The sequence below is a fragment of the Lepisma saccharinum genome, chromosome 21 (genome assembly GCF_977018435.1).
Source record: "Lepisma saccharinum chromosome 21, izLepSacc3.1, whole genome shotgun sequence".
Classification (NCBI taxonomy): domain Eukaryota; kingdom Metazoa; phylum Arthropoda; class Insecta; order Zygentoma; family Lepismatidae; genus Lepisma; species Lepisma saccharinum.
In genome coordinates, this window is record NC_139249.1 from 21,996,384 (window position 1) to 22,021,381 (window position 24,998).

At 37.8% G+C, this 24,998-nt stretch overlaps 1 protein-coding gene across 3 annotated transcripts in view; it reads right to left on the reverse strand.

Moving 5' to 3' along the window:
* Positions 1-314: 314 nt before the first annotated feature.
* LOC146004262 (UPAR/Ly6 domain-containing protein qvr-like) overlaps positions 315-24,998 on the reverse strand; it is a 223,112-nt gene continuing 198,428 nt past the window's right edge. For all 3 annotated transcript variants that reach the window (XM_083142958.1, XM_083142957.1, XM_083142956.1), the window contains 3 exons: positions 22,295-22,342; positions 5,170-5,316; positions 315-2,825 (listed from right to left, as the gene is read on the reverse strand). In XM_083142958.1, the coding sequence (XP_082999084.1) occupies positions 2,614-2,825; positions 5,170-5,316; positions 22,295-22,337 (402 nt within the window). In that variant the 5' untranslated portion in view covers positions 22,338-22,342 and the 3' untranslated portion in view covers positions 315-2,613. The remainder of the gene's footprint in view (positions 2,826-5,169; positions 5,317-22,294; positions 22,343-24,998) is intronic.

The following is a 24,998-nucleotide window of genomic DNA, read 5'->3' on the forward strand; positions in this document are numbered from 1 at the left end:
CATTGTTGTCCAACAAGAATGTTAACTCAATTTCAAACAGAGTGTGGGTTAGCGTATTTAACTCTCGAGTCACAATTTAAATACAACCTTGTGCTACATCTTGTTGAATATCTTGTTACGCACTCCATGATCCTGGGTTCTAATGCTGGAAGAGGCATTGATGTAGCTATTCCCGCAGACATTTCATCCATTGAACCTTACTGTCACGGTTAGTTTTAATGTAAAAATAGAATCAATACCACAGAAATGATAACTGTCTTTGGAAAATTGTTGATCTCGAAGTGACAAAGATAAAAAATTAAAAAACAAAGGTCTTTCATAGAGTTAACAGATTTTATTATACTTATTCTTAGTAACATAGTAGATGATATACTTGTCAAATATTATTGGAAGACCGTACTTGGAACACTTTATCAAAAAGAAACAAGAACAATTAGGAAGGTGTAAACAAAATTTTAGACTCAAACAATGAACACTGGCTGTGATTTTCTGGGAATTCTCCTCAATCCATCACAGATATTTTTTGGGGTGGAATAAAATTATAGAAATACAACTAAATTGCAATTACAGATTATAAGGGTTTCATTGAAAAAAGTTTATTTGGGATACATATTTGGCACTAAGTTTCAGTATAATATTCGTAAAGCTAATCAATCTATTTAGTATTTCTACACACTATGGAAATATTGTTTATCACTTCAATCGATGCATTCAGAGCTATATATATATATATATACATAATCATTCACGCTCACGAACATATATTTGTGCTTTGGAAATCACTTATCTTGTCTTGCTTCCTAAGTGTACACGCCGAAAGCCTCCATATGCTATGCGGTTTCTAATTTGATTTCTGACTGCACGAAATATCACAGCACTGCAGTATGTTGCACTTTAAAATCTATCACGATTTTCATCTTCCTTGTTGTTGCCGTTCTTGTATGAAGAACATTGTCGTACGAAGCTGCACGCCCGCTGATTGGCTCTTTGCAGGAAGATGACGAAAGCAATACCTTAAGTTATGACACAGGTCACACGGTTCAACTATATCACCAGTTCTCACTCCTAAGTCCTAGGGATTTAAATATGAGCGTATGCGAAAGTCCTTAACGTACCGGTAAATGAGGTAACAACGGATAACAGAACAACTTTAGAATGATCTACATTGAGCTCTGTTTTGAGCTGCAGTGCATGCTGCACAGTAGGGAATTGTGAATGTTAACAGAGATCTGCTACTACAGAAAAATGATGAAACTTCATACACTGAATGATAATCCGGCAGCAAACTAAGTGAACAATATGTAAGCAAAGAAGATAAAGCGAGTGTAAGTTAGTAATTTAGTGAAATCTAGGATAAATATTAAAAGTTTAATTGTGGTAATTACAGTATCAAGTTTATGAGTCAGGCAACGTTCCACATGCTGGCTCATGTGAACCCTCTCTATGAGAACACTCTATGATCATTAAGACGCAAATAGATAAATAAAATTGCTTTACATTAAAAAAAAATGAAAATTATATTCCAACTTATTGCTATCTTTAGAAATGTTTTTGTGACTGTGTTCTAAACTGAGTGAGGATTAACTTCATTATATTGGATATGATCTCATAATTGTGCTAAAATTTAGTTTTAAAACATGCCAGAAGAGTTTTCTTGACCGGCAGAAATTTCGACTATAGTTAAATCAACTGTGCGATAAAACGGTTTCCGTCAACCTAGCTATAACTATTTATTTTCAGAATATAATAACATTATTAAAAAACTACATTTGATGAAAGACAGTGGTTTGTACTTCATGATGAATGACGACATTTGTACTACTGTTGATACTCTAAGTCCTACAATTATTCGGAGACTGAATCCGTCTTCCTTCGTCATCAAGGAGAGCTCAATCGTCTATAGCACCATTTTTTTTCTCAAATCCTATCAAAACAATCACGTGTAGCAACATGCTACGCACATTTTAAATTAGTAACTTCACATGCCCTGCCATGTTCACCCGACTGCAAGTTCGCAGTGATTGTACTTCTCTTAATAACATACATAAACACTTGATGAGAAGCTGAAGTTGATCCAATCTAGTGTCGAGTATCGTTACAGTGAAAAGTACAGCTGCCATCAACCACACCACTAATGACCATTCTAGCACGTCTAAACTTCCTTGAATAATATTAAATATCTTTATCGAGTATCGACCACTACATATAAGACTATATTAAAAAATACTCCCTGTAGACTATTAGTTCGTTATTAAAAGTATTAAGTACATATAAGACTATGTGATATAAGAACGTTTTTATCTATTTGTGTCTAAAAGTGTGATTGTTTAGTAAGAAAGTGATATAATATTATGCACTGCCATCTGTGATCACGCAGTGATACTAGATTGAAAAGGTTGAAAGGGTATGAATAACATTTCCCTCTATAGGGAAGTAAATACGTCATAAATAGTATACTGGCAAACGTGCTAGTTGAGTTTGTGTCACGACCAACTCTCTGGAAACGTGCTAACCAAAAGACAGCTCATTTGAGGTCTTTTGTAAATCAATTGAATCACAAAATGGTAACTCCGTCAAAGAATAAAAGAGTTAAAAATTGACCTCCCCCTCAACTTATCTCCAAATCATGCACCAGGCATGCCACAAAACGTAGGCCGCGGTTAGGATGTATGCGGGGTTGAAATATGGCGGTGCAGCGTTGCACTTGTCCTCCTCGCAGAAGCACATGTGACCTGAGCCACCACCTTCCAACATGCAGACGTGATCCACCATGAAGAGGTTGATTTCGAGTTTGGTGGTACAGGTCCTTCTTATGTATTCATGCGCTGGAAGAGAAGAAGGAAAAAATAATTAGTTCCAATCACTGGCGCTCACAGAACAATCTACTAAAGAAGAGTCAAAATCGAAAAGTTATGTGCTACCCGACTTCGTAACTAGCATAACTTTTCTAACTATTCGCGCACGAATGTAGTGCATATGTGACGCATCCTTTCCTCTTGTACAAATTGGTCTTTCCTAATTACCCTTCTCATTATACAAATGTTTATTATTATTTATTAATCTCTTTAACTTGATTTCTGTGTTTATGTCAATATTTAAACCCATCACTGATGATGTAACAGGATAGTGACTGATCTTTATGTACATACCTTGTAGGAGCTGTTGCCATGGGAATTATGACTGTGTTTTGTCTTTCGTTCTGTGGCTGAAAGTTTTAAAGAGTGGTCAAGCTGAATTGTAAGAAGTTAATTTCTTTGACTGCAATGGATTTACACACATAATTATTTATTATGCTAAGATGTAAAATACTACTTTTCCTTTGTGAAAACTTGACTTTGATTTTATTTGACCAACGAACGAACACAGATATTACCCATACCCTGAGAGGCATCAAGTGATAATGCTGCGAGTCTTCATGTGATCATTTTCTTGGTGTTAAATCATGTTTTTTTTTTTACCAAAAGAACATGTCATGTGGTAAAGCCATACCACTCACCGTAACTTCTATATTGAAGTTGTAGAACATTATACGTAGTATCATAAGGGGTCCTTGGTTCGATACCCGGTGGAGGTTCATAGTGGTTCGGATCCCACTTTAAACTGTAGGTCCAATCCCGATTAGCCTTACTTACAACATCAATCCACAGCGTAGTATCATGAACTGTATCTTGTATTTATGGGCAAGATAAGACCATTTATTTATTGATTAAATTCGTGTTTCAAGTTCACTTTATGCACAGTAAGGTTAATCGGGAGTGGACATACAGTTTAAAGAGGGATCCGAACCACTATGAGCCTCCAGCGGATATCGAACCCGGGATCCCTTTATTACAAGGCGACGACGCTACCAAACGCCATCGAGAACTAACAAATAGGAAAGGAGCTATGTATGAGAAGTCACGTGGTTTTGTTTTCATGAACTTCGTTCTTGCAGTGGGTTGCTCGTTAAAGCGGCAACTTCATATCCCTGTCAAGTGTGAATCTTCATCGACGCGACTTGATCAGAGTGGTAGAAAATCGACGTAAAATAACGTGTTTTTTTTTCAATACTCCGTGCTAGCGAAGCTAGAGACATAAGCTATTATAAAGAAGAAAATAGAAGTGAATAGAGATGCATTTGAGTTGTAAGACCAAATTTTGCACAGACAGACTAATAGGGACTGGAACTACAGTTTAAAGTGGGATCCGAACCACTCTGTGCATCCACCCATTGATTACAATGCGACGACGATACCGCTACATCATCGGAGAGGCCTGAATACAAATAAAGGAAGACTAAGTAATTAGTTTATTAACATAATGAGGAAACCAAATGAAGAGTGAAATATATATACACACCACCGTCTATATTATAAAACTGTAGTCAGGGGAAATTTAGCCTTATTGAAATACACTCCAAATTCCTATTATTTATAACCCTTCTATGGAATATAACATAAATAATACTAATTGAGAAGAGATTTATATAACATAAGATCACATTCCAATGAAGAGTATAAATTGTAGAAATTTCAATGGATGTTTAAATACATCCATGAAACGCTAAAGTCTCGTGACTCGACATAAGAGTAGCATAAATAAAGAGATAAGTAGGAAGAAAAAGACGAGAAATTTAAACTTAGTAATACAACCTTTCTCTAACAAATTGTATTTGGCAACGAAAACGTTCCATTGTTATCGTCATGACAATTGTTAAATTTATATGCATTGTTTAAATGCATAACGACTGTATTTTCTATAAAAGATGCACGTTTGTAGCTCCGAGGATATACAAAGGTTATTCCGCAGAAAGATCATTCCTTTAGGTACAAATCAAAGTTCATGCAATAAGCACAAAATTTAGCACAGTTTAATTAAAGTCCACATTTATGCAGATAGGGTAACTAGGACTGAACCACTGTGCCATTGCAACAGGAGTCAAACCTGGAACCACCCACAAATATACTAATGGAATGACTCTCATCTATTAAAAATAAAATTCACTATTCGTGTCGTGCTCTGTATAAACAGGGTGATTCAAAAGTATAACATTAGGGCAACGCCGCACATCGAGTTATCAGGAGGCCGTGGAGGACCACATCTTCCACTCACCCTTCTCCGTTTCGCGACAAAGCTAGCAGCTCATTTGATGCGAGAGAACTAGAAGAAATAGAAGCTTGTTGAACTCACGCTCTCCGAAGTGCCTGACCATCTTCACGCAGCATCCCTTGCACTGTAAAGTCGTGGGTTCGGTCTCTGGGTCGAACGTGTAATTGAACGGATCCCCGCATCTATAGTCCCTCCAGTTGTCACACTCGTAGCACTCAATGAACTTATCTGCAAAACAATTAAACCATCAAAGCGTGTTTATAACATAAAACACACATACACACACACACACACACACCATATTGTATTTAACTAAATCTCGCATCAATATATACGAGGGGGTGCTGATAAGTATTTAGCCTTACCTACGAGGCTTGTCCGGAAAGTAAAGATACAAACCAAAAATAAGATATAAAATAAATGTATTGCTCGCAACTAAAGTTACACTTGATACACTGATACAGAGGCTATTTCTGCACCTAAGTGCCACCATTGTCCAAACATTTGTTCAGACGCGGAACACGTTTTTGTATCCCTGAATCGTAGAAATCAGCCTCCTGCATCTGGAACCAAGTTGTGACTTCTTCCCTGACTTCATCATCGTCGGCAAAGTGTCTTCCACCAAGATGTTTCTTGAGGTACAGGAACAGGTGGTAGTCGCTGGGTGCAAGGTCGGGGCTGTATGGCGGATGGTGAATAAACGAAGTTATTCAACATATTCTCAGTGGAGACTAATACACTTATGCGACCTTTCTCGGAACTTTTGAAGACCTTCTAAATGTATTATCTTTGGATGCTTATAAAATCACACATTTACAGCCTCAACAATGGTGTCACAGGGAGTTTCCTTCAGGTATCTTTTGAGATTTGGGAAGAGGTGGTTACGCCGAAGGGGCTAAATCTGGGGAATACGGTTCATGGTCCAGCATTTCGAATCCCAGGGCAGCCAATTTCAATATTCTGACAGTGGTCCGGTGCGGTGATGTGTTGTGGAGGAAGATGAGTCATCTAGACTACTTTTCGCGGCGTGTTGACGCCAATTCCTGCTTCAGCTGATCGAGAAGTGATGTGTATTATTCGCTTGTTATACTGGACCCCTTCTCGAGGTAATAAACCAACAGCACATCCTTGTCCCAGAAGCCAGCCGCAAGAACAGCTGACTTACAGACCCTGCATTTCTTTGGGCCTAGTGAACCACCGTTCCTCCATGCACGACTGTTCTTTTGTCTCGGGATCATACGAATAGATGCAGTTCTCACCGACTAATTGGGCCACGAAGTGATCACCATTCCGCTGAAATCTCTGAAGAACTGCTTGGGAAGCGATGATTAAGTATGCTTTTGATCTGCATCGAGAAGTTTCGGGACCCACCTCGCGGAAAGCTTCCTTACGTCAAGATGGTGATGTGTAATTACACCATACGGGAGATGTTCAGGGTCCCAGCTATCAGTTTAGCACAAATTCTTCTAAAGATCAGCTCGTGAGCAGCGCCCACTGTTTCTTGCGCAACCACGACTGACGGCCTCACCGGACGTGACTCATAGTCTGTGCTGAAATGGCCGGTCGGAAATTTGGCAACCCAGTTTTTCACGGTGGCTATTGTACCTCAATGTTTGTGCCATATTCTCATGAATGACTTGCGGACTTTCTTTGCAAGAAGAGGTACCTGATAACCTGGACTGCTGCCTTGGTCAGTTCACACTTTCAAAACACAACGATATAATTACGTCAGAAAGCTCATGTTTTGGCACAAGAAACTATAAGGATGAAAGTTCATTACAACCTACAATTTGTTCATATCAAAACCGAAGAAAGCACAAAGGCTAAAGACTTATCAGCATCCCCTCGTATAAAGGGTTAGTAGGTATTAAGGGAGTTAACGTCGGTCGGTTGTTTAGTATTTAGACCTAATTTTGCATATATTTAGAACTAATTTACAAATATTTGGAACTAAATAAATTATTTTTATGTGCATATATAAGTTATAAGTGGGGTGTAAGGGGTGACCTTCCACGTAGTACACCCAAATGTCAACCTCACTTCCACGTTAGTACACCCTGGACTGAAGACTAACGAGGCTCTGGTGACTGGCCCCATGGCCAGTATAATTTTGTTTGTATTGTCCTGTTCTTTTGTCCTTATGTGTGCTGAGTGCCCCTTTACAGCCTCAGCTTTTAACGAAAGGCGGAAGATTTTAATATTTTATGATTTTAGTTCTGCAACGTTAGAGTTGTTATTTGTAACGATAAGGGGCTGGACCCCGTATAATGTGACGGGTGCAAAATAGCCTTAGTGCTGACGCACCCAAAATTTTAAATTCAAATTCAAATTCAATAAGTTATAAATTTTATGAATATATATAAATTTATGAATAATTATGAAAAATAATTGATTTAGTTCTAAATACTTGTAAATTAGTTCTAAATATATGCAAATTAGTTCTAAATACTAAACAACCAATCGATCTACTAGGGTGATTCAAAAGTCCGCCACTAGGCAGAGAAACAAATTCCCGCCTTTATTTTCTTTAAATACCTAGAGCAGTACGCTATTGGGATAACGTAAGTGCTCCCTTTAAGGACGAACCATGGCAACAAGCCAATTTCCTTTGCCATTGAGGCCCGTGCCAGAATACAGTCTCAACTGTGCATTCTACGATGAATATTCACGCATATTAGATTGAAAACCACAGATTTCCAACAACTTCCCTCTCTTTCCATTTTACGTTATCTGCAGCACCAATAACAGAGTTGCATAACTGTGCCGGACTTTTCAATAACCTTGCGTGTTGCTTTTTTCTAAGAATAAATATTCTGGAATGTTGGACTCCTTAGTTTCGACAGAACACAAATGATAATGCGACTTAAAGGAAAGAAAGTACCAAACACACACACGGAAAACTATTACTGAAAATTTTATTCTATGATAAAGAGGTTACGACACTTAAGTGCTGCCATAAAAAAACACTATGTGTATGAAGCGACTCTAGGGTTCACCCAGGCTCTAATGAATGTGTACCTGAGCGGCTGGAGCGTGGTGCTGATGAGATCACCACCACAAATAACTAAGATCGAGAATGTGCAAAACCCTACCTCCAGACCCTCTTTGTGTTTACACGCAGTGTGCAGTGCAAAGATTTATCTTTTTCAAAGTCACAGAGGAAGAAGTGGCAGAAATAGTGTTGCTACAGTGAAAACGAGAAAATCGTGGTCATTTTACTCAAACATTAGGTAGCCCTATGTCAAATTTTATACTTAGACTTAAAATAAGGCACCTAATTAAGGACAGAAACAATCCAAACTTGTAATTTAAATCTAAACAATGAACGTGCCTTGTGCAGAGGAACTGCGTTCAACCGTTCACGTTGTCTCCTGGGCTACAATACTTGCATCGATCGCCTTTCCGTTCTGGGTATTGCACTGTCGTCTTTGAATACGTTATGGTGCAGATATGTACACGACAGCTGTCAAAAAACAGAGTATTAAGACTGTTTTTAAGAACAGATTACGATAATAGAGACTGAATCTACAGCTTTAACCGAGATCCGAACTGTTGATTGTGCCTCTACCGGGAATCGATACCGTGACCCATATTTCGTCCATTCACAGTAAGTACACGAGTGAATGGAAAGGGAAAGTAAGAAGCGGGAAAGAGAGAAGCATGTGTATGTGGAATTGAGAGAAGACAATGCGAGAGGGAAAAGGAGAGAAGCAGAGAGAAAGAGAGACAGGGAAAGAGAGTGACGTAGAGACAGGAAAATGACAGGAACATACAGTAAGAGAGAGGAGGAGATAGATAGCTAGGTATATATTGAGAGACAAGGGCAGACAGATGCAGAGTGAAAGAGAGAGACAAGAACAGACAGATAGAGAAAGAGAGAGACAACGACAGACAGATGCAAAGAAAAAGAGAGAGGGAGAAACAGACCCACATACAAACAAACACACACACACACACACACACACACACACAGAGAAAAGTAGAGAGAGATAAAGATAGAGAGAGAGAGAGAGAGAGAGAGAGAGAAGGGATAGAGAGAACGAGAGACACACAGAGACAGACAGACAGACAGACAAACAGATACACACACAGAGAGAGAGAGAGAGAGAGAGAGAGAGAGAAGCAGAGAGAGAGAGAAGCAGAGATAGAGAGAGAAGCAGAGAGATAGAGAGAGAGAGAGAAAGAAAGAAGCAGAGAGAGAGGGAGAGAGAGATGCAGAGATAGAGAGAGAGGGAGAGAGAGAGAAGGGATAGAGAGAACAAGAGACACACAGAGACACACACACACACACACACACACAGAGAGAGAGAGAGAGAAGGAAGCAGAGAGAGAGAGAGAGAGAGAGAGAGAGAGAGAGAAGGAAGTAGAGAGACTTAGGTAGATAGATAGAAGGATAGACATATAGGCAGAGAATAAGAGAGAGAGAGAGACACATAAGCAGAGAGAGAGAGAGAGAAAGAAGCAGAGAGAGAGAGAGAGAAGGAGACAAATTGACAGAGAGTAAAAGAGAGAGAGAGAGAGAGAAAGAAGGAGACAAATTGACAGAGAGTAAGAGAGAGAGAGAGAGAGAGAAAGAAGGAGACAAATTGACAGAGAGTAAGAGAGAGAGAAAGAGATAGTGTAAATTTGACTATAGTAGCAAATCTGGAAAAATTAATTCTTTACTCTAGAATATATTTGGAACTCCGAATACATTTTTCTTTACAAAAAAAGAATGTGCATGTACACACACACACACACACACAAACGTACATCCTTTAATTTTTGGCTCTTAGGGGGTATTGGAGAACTATAAGTAATATCTGAATGCTTCAAGAGTAGTTAAGGGAATTTCTCCAGGAGAGATCAGCTACACGTCTAAAAATTCCTGTGCCCAACCAAACAAATTCAAGAAATAAATATTTATTCTTCCTGAAAGATACGAATAGCTGTTTCAATTACCTTAACTTTATTCTTGGATAGCCGAAAGGATTACTCGACTTGAAACATAAGGATTGAGGTGGAGTTAATACTGCAGAGTTTAGAGAGCAGTGTAATGTCAGCCAATAGTTTGAGTAGGCAGTAGTCAAGGCACGAAATCATGTGGGACGTAAGAATAATAATCTAGAAACATCATTCATATTCATTTGTCATGTTCACCCTCTTGGAGGCATGGGGCCTTGATAAATGTACGCCCTCGGATTCTGTTTTTTGCCATCTCTTTGATCTATTATTATTTATTATTATTAAAGTAGGGTTACAATTAAGCTTACATTTTTTTTTACATTGATTCCGAACTACAAAAACAGCTTTTTGCCCTACATGAATTAATATACAGTTATGCTATTTGTTTATAAGTATACATAAAATGTAATGTTATAAATTTGTATAATTGAAAAATATAAGAAATAGACTAAAATAAACATTTTTTGCAGCTACGTTTTATGAAGGAGGCAAATAGGTAGATGAGGCACAGTGTCAGTATTCATAGACTAATGTCCTAATCTGTTGTTTAAAATTGGCCAAATTTCTCTCCTTTCTGCAATTTACAGGTAGTTGATTCCACGCTTTACTTGCCAGTGATGACAGGGATTTTGATCCGTATCTTGCCTTGTTACATTTTGGTACTCGGATACTGATGGTGTTGTTGGATCGCAGATTGGGATAATGTATATTATTAGATATCATTACTTTGTCCTTTAATAAGTGGTGGTGCTTGTTAATTGCCTGGTGAATGTTTAGTAGAAATGCATATTTTCGTCTGGATTCCAGCGTGGGTAATTGGAGTTCTTCACTGGATAGTATTAATACTTGCGTCTTAGACTCGTTCACTTTCAACATGTTAGATTGATACCACTCAAGAACTTCAGGCATATTTTCCTCAATATTTGCAATTACTTTTTCTAATTTGCTTGACGCGCAGTACAGGAGACAGTCATCTGCGTACAAATATAATTCAAACCCAAATTTCCTGTCTGCGATGTCATTCACAAACATGTTAAACAGTTTAGGACCTAGAATAGATCCCTGTGGTACACCGAAAGATACATTTAAACTGTTTGAAATCGAGTTGCCTACTTTTGTGTCGATACTCCTATTCCATAAATAACTTTCAATCCAGTTGCATGCAAGGGCAGAGAAATTAAATTGCTGATGTAATTTCTGTATTAATAAATTTGGTTGAACACTGTCGAATGCTTTACTGATGTCTAGAGAAATAATGCCAATGTATTGCTTTCCTTTACGATCTAATATATTTCTCCAATTATGTATCAGTTCATGCACGAGTAATTCTGTCGAGCGATTTTTTCTAAAAGCAAACTGTCTATCTGTCAGTAGATTGTTAGAATGTAAGTATTGTTCTAATTGCTTGTCTATTACCTTTTCAAGAATCCTGCTTAATGAGGAAGTTATTGATATGGGGCGATAATTATTTACTTGCGTCGGGGACCCCCCTTTAAATATAGGTGTGACCCTTGCGTGTTTCCAAGTGTTAGGAAAGATTCCGCTTTTTAAGGATGAATTAATTATATCTGTGAGAGGTTCGACAATCCATGGGGCGAGTAGATATATTATGCGATTACTTATTTCATTGAAATCTGGACCTTTTCTGAGGTTAAGTTTTTGAAGAATTTTCATAACATCATCACTTGAGACGGGCTTAAAACTGAAGCTGGTTTCTTGATATTTAGCGTCTTTTTCATTTTGTTTGTTACTTTCATTTTTCTTCGCCCTTAAATTGTTAGTGAATGTGTTGGATATTGACGAGCCGACGTTAGCAAAGTAGTCATTGAGGACGTTCGACACCCTCGCATCTTCAGTAATTGTTTGATTGTTATGTTCAATAGATGCGATGGATTGGTTTTTGCTATCATTTCCAGTTAAGAACCTGAAAATCTTGAATTTGTTATTGCCTGAATATTTATCGGAATAGATCTGCGTAAGGATATAATTTCTTTTTGCATCTTTAACTGTTTTTGTTACGTAGTTCCTTATGGTCTTATATTGTTCCCACGTGTAATTATTATTATTTGGACTACGTGCGCGCTTAAACATCCGGTTCTTGAGTGATATCAATCTAAGAAGACCGCCAGTGATCCAGGGACGCTTGTTGCCCCTAACACGAAACGTTTTTATTGGCGCATAGACATCCAGAGCTTCGGTTATTAATGACTGCAAATATGTCACCTTATCGTTTATATCCGGCATCATTGTTGTTTTGTGAAAGGGTAGATAAGAACAATGATCAACGAACTGTTGTACAGGGAAATTTTTAAAAGAACGCTTAGTTACGAATATTCTTGGAGATCTTTGTGGCCTTAGGTTAATTGAGGTATATATCAAAAAATGATCGCTTAAATCATGCATTACTACGGCGGATTTATCATGCAATTCTTTCTTGTTGGTAATAATGTGATCTATGAGATCTATCTCGATCCAGCTTTTCCCTCGTTTCTCTGTCTCTCTTTGTACTGTACTCCTCTAGGTGTTTCTGAATCTTCCTCTTCTCCTTGCACCTTCTGGGTTCCAATCTAAGGCCTTTCTCGCTATGTTTTCGTTGTATTGTCTCAACGTGTGTCCTATCCATTTCCATTTCCTGTATCTGATTTCCATCTGCACTTCTTGATTTGTTCTTTTCCCTAACTCTTAGTTGGTTATTACTTCTGGTCATGTACGTATTTCGTAGGACAAATCTCAAACATCTGTTTATGTATACTTGGAGCTTATTTTATACTTTGAGTTTCTTTCCATGTTTCACATCCATAGAGTAAACCATATGTTATATTTGTAGTAAATAATCTGATATTTGCTTTGATGCTTATTTGGTTGAATCTCGATATCGATGAGAGCAATGAGAAAGCTATTCTTGCTTTCATTATCCTGTCATCCACATCTTCTTCTGACCCACCTGACGTGGACATAATGCTACCACGTAGACACATTTTTTTAACTTATTGGATGTACTCATATCCTATTTTCAACATAGTTTCAACCTTATTGTGAATCCTAATTTCTTTTGTTTAGTTTATATTTATCTGTAAACCCACTTCTCTTGCTGCCTTATTTAAGTACTTTAATTTACTCTGAATGTCTGTAAATCAATGGGCATACATCATCTGCAAACTCTAAATCTTCAAATATTCCTGTCATAACCCATTGAATTCCTCTTTTCCTATTTCTTGCTGCTTCCATAACCTCATCGAGAACTAAAACGAACAGAAGTGGAGACAGAAGACAGCCATGTCTGACACCACTCAGACAAGGAAAAGGCTCAGATGTTTTCCCTTTGTGCAGAACACAGCAGGAGTAGTTTTCATACATTATATTAATGATGGATATTATCTTATTGGGTACTCCCAACTTGTCCAGTCTCTTCCATATTCTATTTCCACTTACTGAATCAAATGCTTTAGCGAAATCAATAAAGGCCAGATACAAGGGGCTATTCCATTTCAATGATTGTTCCAGTATGACCCTGACACAATTTATTAGGTCTGTACACGATCTTCCTGCACTAAATCAATGTTATTCTTTCTTCAGTCTTTGTTCAAGTTCCTTTTTCATTCTATTCGTTATTATCCTTGTAAAAATTTTACTTGGAATGGATAAAAGCGTAATTTCCCTCCAGTTATCACAATTGGATAAGTCGCCTTTCTTCGGGATCTTAACCAACAGCCCCTTCTCCCAATCCCGTGGCAAGGATTCTTCATCCCATGTCCTGTTGAATATTGGATGCAGAATTTCTGAGGTAATTTTTGGATTTAGCTATAGCACTTCTGAGTTTATATCATCAATCCCTGGTGATTTCCCTGTATTTGTTTCCGTTATTGCTGTAATGATTTCTGATTTACTTATCGGGTCTATGTTAATGTTTAATTCACGTCTTCTTTCATTCAAATCCTGAAATTCATCGTCTTCTTGCCCTTCCTCTGGATCATTTCCAATTCTATTCAGCACTTCTGTGAAGTGTTCTCTCCATCTTTCCATTTGGTCTTCTTCATCCGCCAATAGCTTGCCAAGTTTATCCTTTACGGGTATGTCAGCATTGAAGGGTCTCTTTGACAGCTTCTTTGTTATCTGATATAGTTTTCTGCTGTTTATTGAGAAAGAAGCTCTCTGCACTTCTTCTGCAAGGTTGTCAATCCATACGCGCTTGTCTTTTTTGAGGCTTGTCTTTACTTCTCTGTTCTTACTTTGGTATTATTATCTATTGAGGTCCTGTCTACTGGTTCTGGTTGTTGCATTTATTATTTTTGCTTTTATTGCGTTCCTATCCAATGCACCAGGATTTATCTGAAATCCAATGTTTCTAACCGATTTCTTTACAGTCTAAAACTTCTTCGCTTATTTCATTGTATATATTTCTAATTTGGGTCCATTTATCATTTGTTATCTCTAGTGGAATTCACTCTTCCTACTCTACTTCATTTCCTAATACTCAAAATCTATTCTTTAGCTCTAGAATGAATTTATTTTTAGCTTGTCAATGTTGAACTTCTTGTTATTTAGAGTAAATCTTCTCTGTTCTGATATTATTTTTAGTCTTACTTCTGCAACCATAAGGTGGTGATCTGAGCCTACGTCTGCGCCTCTTATATTAAGAACGTCCAGTAAGGAAGATTACCATTTCTTGCTAACTAATAAATGATCTATCTGATTCTGTGCTCTCAGATCTGGAGAAACCCAAGACACTTTGTGATACCTCTTATGTGGAAAGAATGAACCTCCTATTACTAAGTTACAATTTCCACACACTTCCAGGAATCTTTCTCCGTTGTCATTTAGGTGTCCCATCTCATGTCTTCCTATGATCTGTTGCACATCTCAATTGTTGTTTCAATAGGTCCAGTCCCGATTAGCCTTTTTGTGCGTAAAGCGGACTTAAAACCACAAATCAAACAATCAGTTTTACAACTTATTTTCATTTAGATCGTTCGGTGCCCAGGGCCGACTCTCACCGCCCCCCTTACTACCGTCCTGAACTTGATAAGACAAAGAAAGGAAGGCGTTGCGAGAGAAGCGAGCAAGAAAATTTTACGAATACTGTTTTTATTTGCATAAAATTTGAAGTTATGGGCGGTAATTGCCCACTGCAGGTACACTTGGCCTTCAATGTTTGCCCGCCCTTGCCCTCCTAGAACTCATTTCCGTCCAAGGTTGGGGGGACAATGCCCTCTGTTCCCCCTGTGGTTGCGCTACTGGTTTCCTCTTCCACCATCCGAGCCGTACCGGAGGATTCCTTCTCCGCCTCTTCTGCTATTGAGGTCTTCACCGTAACCCTGGCAAGGGGCCCTTACAAGGTGCTACCATCCGGAGCCAAATGGGCCAAGGTTTTTTAAAGAGGCCTTACTCCTCTTGGTTCTTCCGCCTCCTCAGCCGTAAAGATGCTATCCATCTTCTTCCGCCTTTGGAGCCGGTCACGGGTAGGTTGCTTGTTAGTGTGGCTCTTCACCCACCAGCCTGCCCGACATGAATGACCCTGCCAGTAGCTATGCTACCACCAGCCTATAGCCTAGGGGATCATGAGAGCTCGCAAGCCCCACCACCAACTACAATGTAATGCAACCACTAGGTGGGGAATGTAGAAAAGTAAGATATATTTAAAAAAAAAAGGAAAACCTTCTCGTTGCTTCCAGTCATTATTGTACGAAGGTCTCTTTTCGGAGGGGGCTGGAATTGTAAAGGTGCACATTATATAGCTGTATTCTAGGGGTGGATTTAGAGGAGGCACGATACACAATAAATTACTTCGTAATTACCATTTTATCTTTCGTTTTAAAAGTTGTTCGAAGACACAAGTGGTAATCGAGGGTCATTTTGAGTTTCCTTAAGTTGCTTCGAAAATTTTGATTTTCTGAAAATTTCGGTAGGGGCTTTATCTTCCCTGCGTACGCCAGTGCACCCGGAAGCTACACCCCAGATTAAATATTCCTATCAAAATCTTTCCTCCCAAAATTTTGCTTAAAGCTGCACATTATGACTACTTATGACTACTATATCCCTTTTCTGCATAGTAAAAATTCTGGATAAATAATACATGCGCATAAAATGGGATTAAAAGTTGTCAATACCATAAAGCAAAGCGAAGGGAGAACGTGTAGGAGAGGAGGGGGCTTGGGAGACCAGCCTCAGATCAAAATAGTTGTTTGTATGGTTTATTACGCATTTACGAGACGGTGGCGCCAATTACGGAACTTATCTGATTTTTCCTTACTTCATGGATTGTTGTGACACTTAACAATTTCCAAAATGACTGATATATTGTAAAGGAAGTATTACCTACATAAAAATAGTGTTTATATATTTCAATCAAAACTAGTTAATATGCACTTTTCGTTTAATTACGAGTGAAATCACGATGTGAAAATATTAGTTCATATAAACCAATCATTGTTAATGTAAATTTCATACAGCGTCAAATTTCAATGAAATGTAAAGAAAAGATGTTTTCAGAAGAACTGGCTACACTGTGTTGCAATGCAATCCATTCAAGTTTTAAAAAGCATAGCTCTCAAGTCCACCAGCTCTCATGCAATGTAAGTGAAAACTAATTTCATTTTGCTCTTCAAGTGACGTTTTAAGTTTTCACAAATCAACACGTGTACTTTTGATTGGGTAATTTTCAGTGGAGATTTTATAAGCCTGTAAAGAAATTTGGTGAAAAATAAGTATCATGATAAGGACACGTTCTGAACCAACATGTTACAATGTTTCAGGCACAAAAGACAATTATTTCAGCATTGTCCCATGCAATTCCTAATAATGCATGTGTACATATCTGTTTAACTTTGGTCTCGCTGTTTAACGTGTTTTTCCCTACAAATCAGTCATATTAAAAAAATAAATCACCGGTGAATTTACTGTTGTTTCCAAACAATTCGCCATCAAAATATCAGAAAACAACAGTTACCCGAGCGTCCAATTGTCTACAAATTCTTATTAATGCTCGATTTAATGAGTGACATTCCAAGTCAGGTCAACACACTCATTTACATGATCATATCAAATTCATAAAATTTTGAATATTTGTAAGGTCTTGAAAGAAATTAAAAATATAATTTTTCATTCCTTACACCTAGTTTGGTATAAAACTTATGATCCCATTGGTATCCAAAGCGGAATTTTCTGTAAATGACACAGTACACTAGTCGGCGTGTTTTCCTAAGCAAGGTCAAAGGTCACATTTTAAGGTCAAATTTTCAAGATCACCCAACATATAAGGTGTGACACATCAAATGAAAGCTCTATCAAAGAGCTTCAAGATAACACCAAAACTAATTTTTTATCCTGCTATCTGATTAAAAATTATGGATACTCGAGCCTGGGCTCCCAATTAAAAATTATCCAGTAGACCTACATAAATACGAGTTACACCAAAATTTAGCTTATTCAATTCTCCGTTAAGCTATGTTAACATTTCTTTTTCGAGTAGGCCTTCGGTCTTTTTTGTCGTGAGAACAAAGAAATGTCTTTATTGGTGTTTTCCAAACGACTGCTCTCTTTCAAATTCTATAAATAAAAAGAAGTGTGGTCAAACCGTGATGAAATTTAAATGCGGTACAGGTAGAAAAGTTTTAAATAGAATTCTTAAATTTCAGATTTTTTAAAAAATCGGCCAAAAAAGGTTCTTATAAAATTTTTCGAAACAGCAGCTGTTTTTGAAACCAATTATCATTGTCAATTCACATTGCGAAACCGATTTCATACAGATTTTTAATCAACAGAGTAAAGATATGTTTTGAACGTGGCAACACTGCACTTGCAGTAACACTGTAACAGCCCACAGTTTACACGGTTCAACGGACATGGGTTACTTACACGGTACCCTACATTTAAACAACGCAAACATCAGGTTTCGGAAAGAATGATTCCGTGCAGGACAAGGCAGAGACAGAAACCACTCAGAATTTGAACTGGTGGTTCTACATGAAATTTTCAAATATATTTTCTCCCTCACATGGGAAAATACCACCATAGAAACCCAGGATATTAAAAACGAGCATAATCGATTGTGGCGGTGTGCTTTGATGCTCAACTTTGAATAAACATTTCCAACAGGTGATTGGAAGATGTTCAAAATACTTAGACCAAGTACTGTGTATAACATTTTACATTCAAAGTAACACCCGTTCTGTTTTCCTACCTACTTGTCGCATCTGAAAATACAATCTTTCATAAGGAAGCACTTCAATAAATCGGATAAATTTCAAATTTAACAACAACTTATAATAGAATCAACACCTGTCACCAGTGGCGGCGGTTGGGTTCCAAAACCCGAGGGGGCAAGGTGCCAAAACTAGGGGGGGGGGGCAAAGACAGTATATTTCCCTTTGTAAATAAGGTTTAGCATAGAGCGGGGGCAAAAGTAGCGAAAAGTGGGGGCAACTTCCCCCTTGTCCTCCCTAATTGCCGCCACTGCCTGTCACAAAAAATTGTGGAAATCCGTCAGGTCAAGGACAACACCTGCCTTACCTGGAGTGAAATCACCCCTATTGATTTTCAGCAGGAACTGTTTTCTATTTTAAAGGGTTTAGCTCTAATTTTAGGCGACTAAATATGAATTCATTAGTTTTGTCATTAGCTATTAAATGCCACAATGCATTTAGAGATGCGTCTCTCTGGAACCAGACAAGGTAGAGAAACAAAACGGATGTTATTTTGAATATAAAAAGTCAAAAATTTGTACAGAATGCTTAGAGAAAGTATTTCGAACATCTATAAACCACAGGACAACACACAATCCTACAGAAGATTATGCTGGCCGTGGGTTCAGGCGCCAGAGCCTCGTTAGCGGGGTGAACTACTTGGAAATGAGGCTGACGTTTGGATGTTTTCTCAGAAGGTCACCCCTCACACCCCAAGTTTAGATTGTTCATGATGTTATATGAATATAAGCATTTATGAAGAAACTTATCTGTGCATAAGTCAAATGATACGTTACCAATTTCAATAGGAACCCATTGCCGTCTCTAAAATTTTGCACACAAATAGTTAATTTTATAGCTTCAAAACATTTCTTTAAAAAAAATAATTAAGAATGTTTTTCTTGAGATTTTCAATTTTTTTTTTCGAGTTTCTGAAAAATTTCAAAATTCAAATAGCACAGTTATGTTGAATTTCAAATTAAAGCCCATTAAAAGCAGAAGAGAATGACACTAATTTGAGCTCTCTAGGTCAAATAGTTTTTGATCTACAGCTTTTTAAAAATTCGAAAATGTCGTTAAATTTTTGTATTTTTGCTATTTTGAAAGTCAAGACTAAGAGCTGAAAGAAATCTGAAATTTGGTAATTTTTGTCAACGTTTCTTGTACTACCACTGCACCAAAAATTATCAACTTCTCAGATGTCAAGGTTCTTGGTTTATTTAACATGGAATGACCCTACAAGGAAGCTCATGGCAACTACAGTAGTTCAATAAACAGCAGTTGGACAATGCACAATTAGTCATAACAAGCATGATATTCTGTTCTATTTCAGTTCGTTCACAACTGTGTTAATATTTTATCATCAACACTTTAACTTCAAATTATATTGGTTACATTAGAAAAACAACAACATGCAATAGCATATGGAAGCAGAAGGGCGTAATTAATGCATAATTTTAGTGATTAATATTAATTTTGAATTGTGGATGTTTATACCTGTTGAGATTTATCTGTTGGGCAGTTGCAATTCCATATGAAACCAACCAATGAAGAGGCACTTTTCAACCTCACACAATTTGATTCTCTTGAAATTTGGCATGATGAGGTAGGAAAATATGCAAAGTTGCAGTCCGTATCCTTGTATTTCCGAAATTACATGGGTGCAAAATGTGCGATTTTGACCATATTTTTCAATATCTTGTTAAATTTAAATTGAAATATTTCGACACCTAGAAGAGATTCAGACTGCAATGGAAAGGCCTTGAGGGGCTCCCTCACTCAATATATTGCATAAGATAAAAAAAAAAACATTGAAGGTGGTGTAAATAAAATTTTGGTGGCCACTTCCTCACAAACGGGTCTTTTAATATATTTTTTTAAAAAATATGTGTCATACATACACTATTACTCAATAACTGTACAATATTTAAAAATGGGATCCAAAGTTATGTTAGATTTAGGGTAGTTTGGATTGAGTAGTGTAGGTTAGGTTATTTATATTTTGATTGTCAAATTCCTATAATTGAAAGTAAAAGTCTAACAGAAATTAAATACAACATAAACACAATACTTTTGAATTAATTTACATGAAGCTGGTGTTTACATTCTCAGTTATTATAAATACAGGGTGATTCAAAAGTCCGGTCCCATAGGCAACTCAGTGATCAGTGCACATAGCGAAAAATTCAAATAGTAGAAAGTTGTTGGAAGTAGGCGAGTTTCAACTTAAAGTTCTTGAATATTCAACGTAGCGTGTATGAACCCTGTTGGTAGCCTATAATGACACATGCTTGGCCCGGAATACTTCATGTTTTCGCAGTACTGGGTAAATTAAGAATTGATCACGATAATTACAGGCAACGTAAACAAGTATAAAACGTGGTGGAGCGTGAAGTCTGATTCTCATTCTTGCGTTTTTAGCCTGGGGAAGTAGGGGGTGCGAGTCACATGTTAATTTTTGGTACATAGTGTTTGGTATATGATTATTTTTATTAATTCAAGCAGTGACGAACACTCCCTGCGAAATAAGGGTAGCGGAAACTACAAAACACCCATCCTTCCCAATAGATATCAAGCATGTATTATGCCAGAATGTATGAAACTTTAGGTTTTTCTTTTCACACTATGTTGACAAAATATTCAATACAAGCTGACCACCCATCTCCCAGACGCTTTGCCCTTGGATATATGGAGTGTCCACCAGGGTGCGGAATGCTTGTATGGATGAACATGAGGCTTTATGAGTTTTTGAAAATGGGGGAGAGCATAGTATATAAAAAAATTGTGCTTCTTGTTAACTGTGTCTATTAGGAATTATAAAACTGGTGGTAAAAAAAGGATCTTACCTATGTAATATGTATTGAAATAACATACGTGGTTAGTCTGGGAAGACCAACATCCCCCCACACACAGAGGGAGGGAGGGAGGGAGGAGAGAGAGAGAGAGAGAGAGAGAGAGAGAGAGAGAGAGAGAGAGAGAGAGAGAGAGAGAGAGAGAGAGAGAGAGATAGAGAATCATACATATTCTAGCAGTGGCGTGCGGTGACCATTTAGATAGCCGAAGCACTGAATATATAATTTTTAAGTAAAGAATAGCAAATCAAGGGGCAAGCTTGCCTTGATAAAAATCACAGCTGGTAATAGTTCATTTCATTTTTAAGCAGCTCATCAAGCGCAGTTTCTATTCTGTTTTCCCCAAAAGCAGCTATAGCTACAGACGATCGTAGATGGTTCACAGACAGTCCGTGCTCGGCCATTGACTTCACTAAATTTCCCAAATGCGTGTACCCAGTTTTGGTCCAGGAAGTATTTCTATCCCTTCCAAACAACAGACAATAGCAGCAAAACACCGCATTTAGCTCAGCGCTATCGGCTAACCAGTCACATTTGGTATACATAAATATTACACTGAAAATGTCTAGTGAATTTACTGGTCTTTTGAACCAAGTTCGGTAGTTCTGGTGTTGGCCGTCCATTTGTAATTCTCATTTTTTTTTGAGAAAGAACGGGCAGAAAACGGCTTGGACAAAATCACTTTTATAGTACACATTGTTCTATATTACTAGATACTAACTGGTACCTTCACACACTTTCATATACATTCGGCAAACCAAACCCGTAAACTGAGGAAAACCGAAAACAATACGAGTTGAAACACTCCGATACACTCTCGAACTCCCTGTCCGATGCTAGCTTCGGTTGCAGAAGAAATACACACACACGGCCAGTGACCTTGAGGTGCGCGCGCAACTGTCTGCCACTGCTTAAACGATGCGAGATGAAGATTGCTTCGGCTCAACCTCAAGTGCAGCCCTGCAGGGAATGGTATTTGTTCTATTTGTAGCGAAGAAATGGGACGGTTTTATCTAAATATTATTGAATAATCGTGTGATTTAATAACATAATATATTGTTACGTTATTGCATATTGTATTCCGAAGCAATGTTTCGATAGCTTACCTTGTATGCACGCCACTGTAGATACGTGACTGGTCATGGAATACTAAACTGGACAGAACTAATATATATATATATATATATATATATATATATATAGACTCTTACCAAAAATTAGGATCATTACCTTTAATGCACTCTTCTGCCGCTAGGGCGACTGATGTGAACATTAGCGCTGAAACGAAACAAACAAAAGTGAATTACAACGAGTTTACGTCCACTGTGCGTATGTGTAAATATAATGTTGGCTGGTTTATTTCCTTAGTTTGTAAATTCAACATATTTCAGATAGCTGTTTCATTGACAGTTATTTGTTTCTATGAGCATATGCAGATAAAGGGTTGGTTGGCGGGGGCTGTCCAAGATGTCTAAATAAACAATCAGCCGATCCTTGACCTCTAAATTTAAGCAATCACCCACAAGTAATCTGAAACAGTAGCTTGTAAACTATCATGACTGTGATTGCAGGCCCACTGAGGTTTAAAATTAAGTGATCGTCCACATACCTTCCTGAAACTAACATATGAGTAAATAGCCATCTCCTCCCTTGATGTCTAAAATTAAGTGATCACCGTCCGAAGAAATCTAAAACTAACACTAAATCTTCAAAGAAACGAACTGTTAAGCGTTAAGAAAATAGATTATCCCTTACCTACAAGACAGGGACATTAATCCAACATGATCTAAAAGCCACTTAGTAAATTTTACTTTGAAAGTAAGTTTTAGAACTATGTCATTGCTTGGAAACCACTAACAGATTTATGCATGAACACTGTTGGGTTGAAAGATACATGAAGAAAGGAGTGTTGTATGTGTGACCGACGTGAAAAAGTTTATATATCATCTATTCTTTCTTCCCCCGTCCCTTGAATTTGTGTTCACGTCAGTATACATAACCTGAAGTCTAGCTACTAAGGAATTATGTTGCAAATATTTCACGGATGATTTATTAGTTACAAATAATTTACAGCCGTCCTCCGTGGCAGTGTGGTTAGCACATTGCGCTACGACGTCAGGTGTCATGGGTTCTAATACCGGCCTGGGCATGGATGTTCCTTGTGTCTGTTCCTTCAACAATTTCATCATACCATCACTCTTCGTCGCGATGAGTCAAAAGTGGCAGAAAAGCGACGCTGAATAACAAAATTTAAATCACAAATAATTTATGCAGATGCAGTATTCTTTGCTTACAAATGAATTTAATACATATTTGTATTTTCATTCTTGTTGTTTAGCCTGAGTTATCTATCGATAATCGCGACTATGATGATGAGAGATGATGAGATGAAGTCGTACTCACAATAACTATGGACAGGTTGGGAATCAAACCTAGGAACCTCAGTGGCGAAAGGGAAAATAGGTTTTCAAAAAAGGAAACTCTTAAGCGGCAGTTTTCACTGTCATTCTTTTTCAAATCTTTTCACATTCGTTTCACTTCCTTCTTTATTTCTTCACCAGCTGATTACCCGGCGTTGCCCGGGTATTTATTTATCGACAGCAAAATAATGAATTCTAACTATAATGTAAAATATAACTAATTTGGAATGTGATGGTGAATGTCACCAATTAGCTTAGCGACTCCGAAAACTAAGGATTCGACACTAATCTAGGTCATTTGTGGCATTTTATTTTTCACCCCTCTCACCCTCCCCCCATGCCGATAGGTGATGAACTTGGAGTTGAACCGCATTGGGAGTGTCACGAAAACTATGGATTCCATTCGCAAAACAGCCTGAATGTTAGACAACCCGAGAAACACTATCGTTGTGCGGATTGCATAGAGTCACGATGTCTGTTTGTGCGGAATTTAATATCGGTGGTTCTCGATAATTTTTACACGTCACCCCTTCCCACCCCACCCCTAGGGGTGCCAGGGGTGTCTTACCTCCACAGAATTTCTTTACAGGTTGCAAGTGCTACGCGTACCAAGTTTGGTTGAAATTGCTCCAGGCCGGCGAGAGTTATTGCTGAACAAACAAACACACACATATACACACATACATCCATTTTTATATATAGAGAGATTCAGGACAAACAAACAAACAATCCATGCCTTACCCAGGATTGGAACCTGGGATCCCTGGCGTCATAGCGTGACTTCTCCACAGAGGTCAAGCTGGATAATACATATTTGTAAAAATGTGTAAGGCAATATGGGGACAAAAAGTATCGGGCCGTTCCATGTCAGCTAGATAAACTTCTGAAATGTTTCCAGTTCATTTGGATAAAATTTTCCATGTAGTTCAATCATGTCTGGAGGGTTTCTATTCAAAATATTAGGTTCCTACGAGAAATAGTTCCAGAATTACCACCTTGGAAAAGGTGGACCACACCTCAGAGTCAACTTCAAGACTCAATAACTTTGGAATGATCACAACCGAATGATGATTATTAGGATGCGGATTTATAGGCACTAAAAACATCTCAAAAGGCGCCAAAAATGATTAAAATAGGCACTTAAAAAGGTATTATAAATAAGAAAAGGCACTAAAATAGGAACACCAAAACAAGAAAAAACACATGAAAATATTCATTGAACATAAAGTTATTTCAATTTTCTTCTTTCCATGCAGTCATACCCAGGGCGTGCCCAATGGGGGGGGGGGTCATAATCCAATTCTTTAGGTGCAGTATTTCTAAAAAAAGAACATCAAAGGAAGGTGAAGATGGTATATGAAAGTATATGTAACTCTATCTTTTGAAAATCTGGCGCTTTTGTGCTTTGACATTTTTGTACAAATGAACATGATATCTCCACAGATAACTATCTACTTCCTTGCACTCACACACACATCAAAACAAATTAGTACTGATTGACTCCTACAAACGTT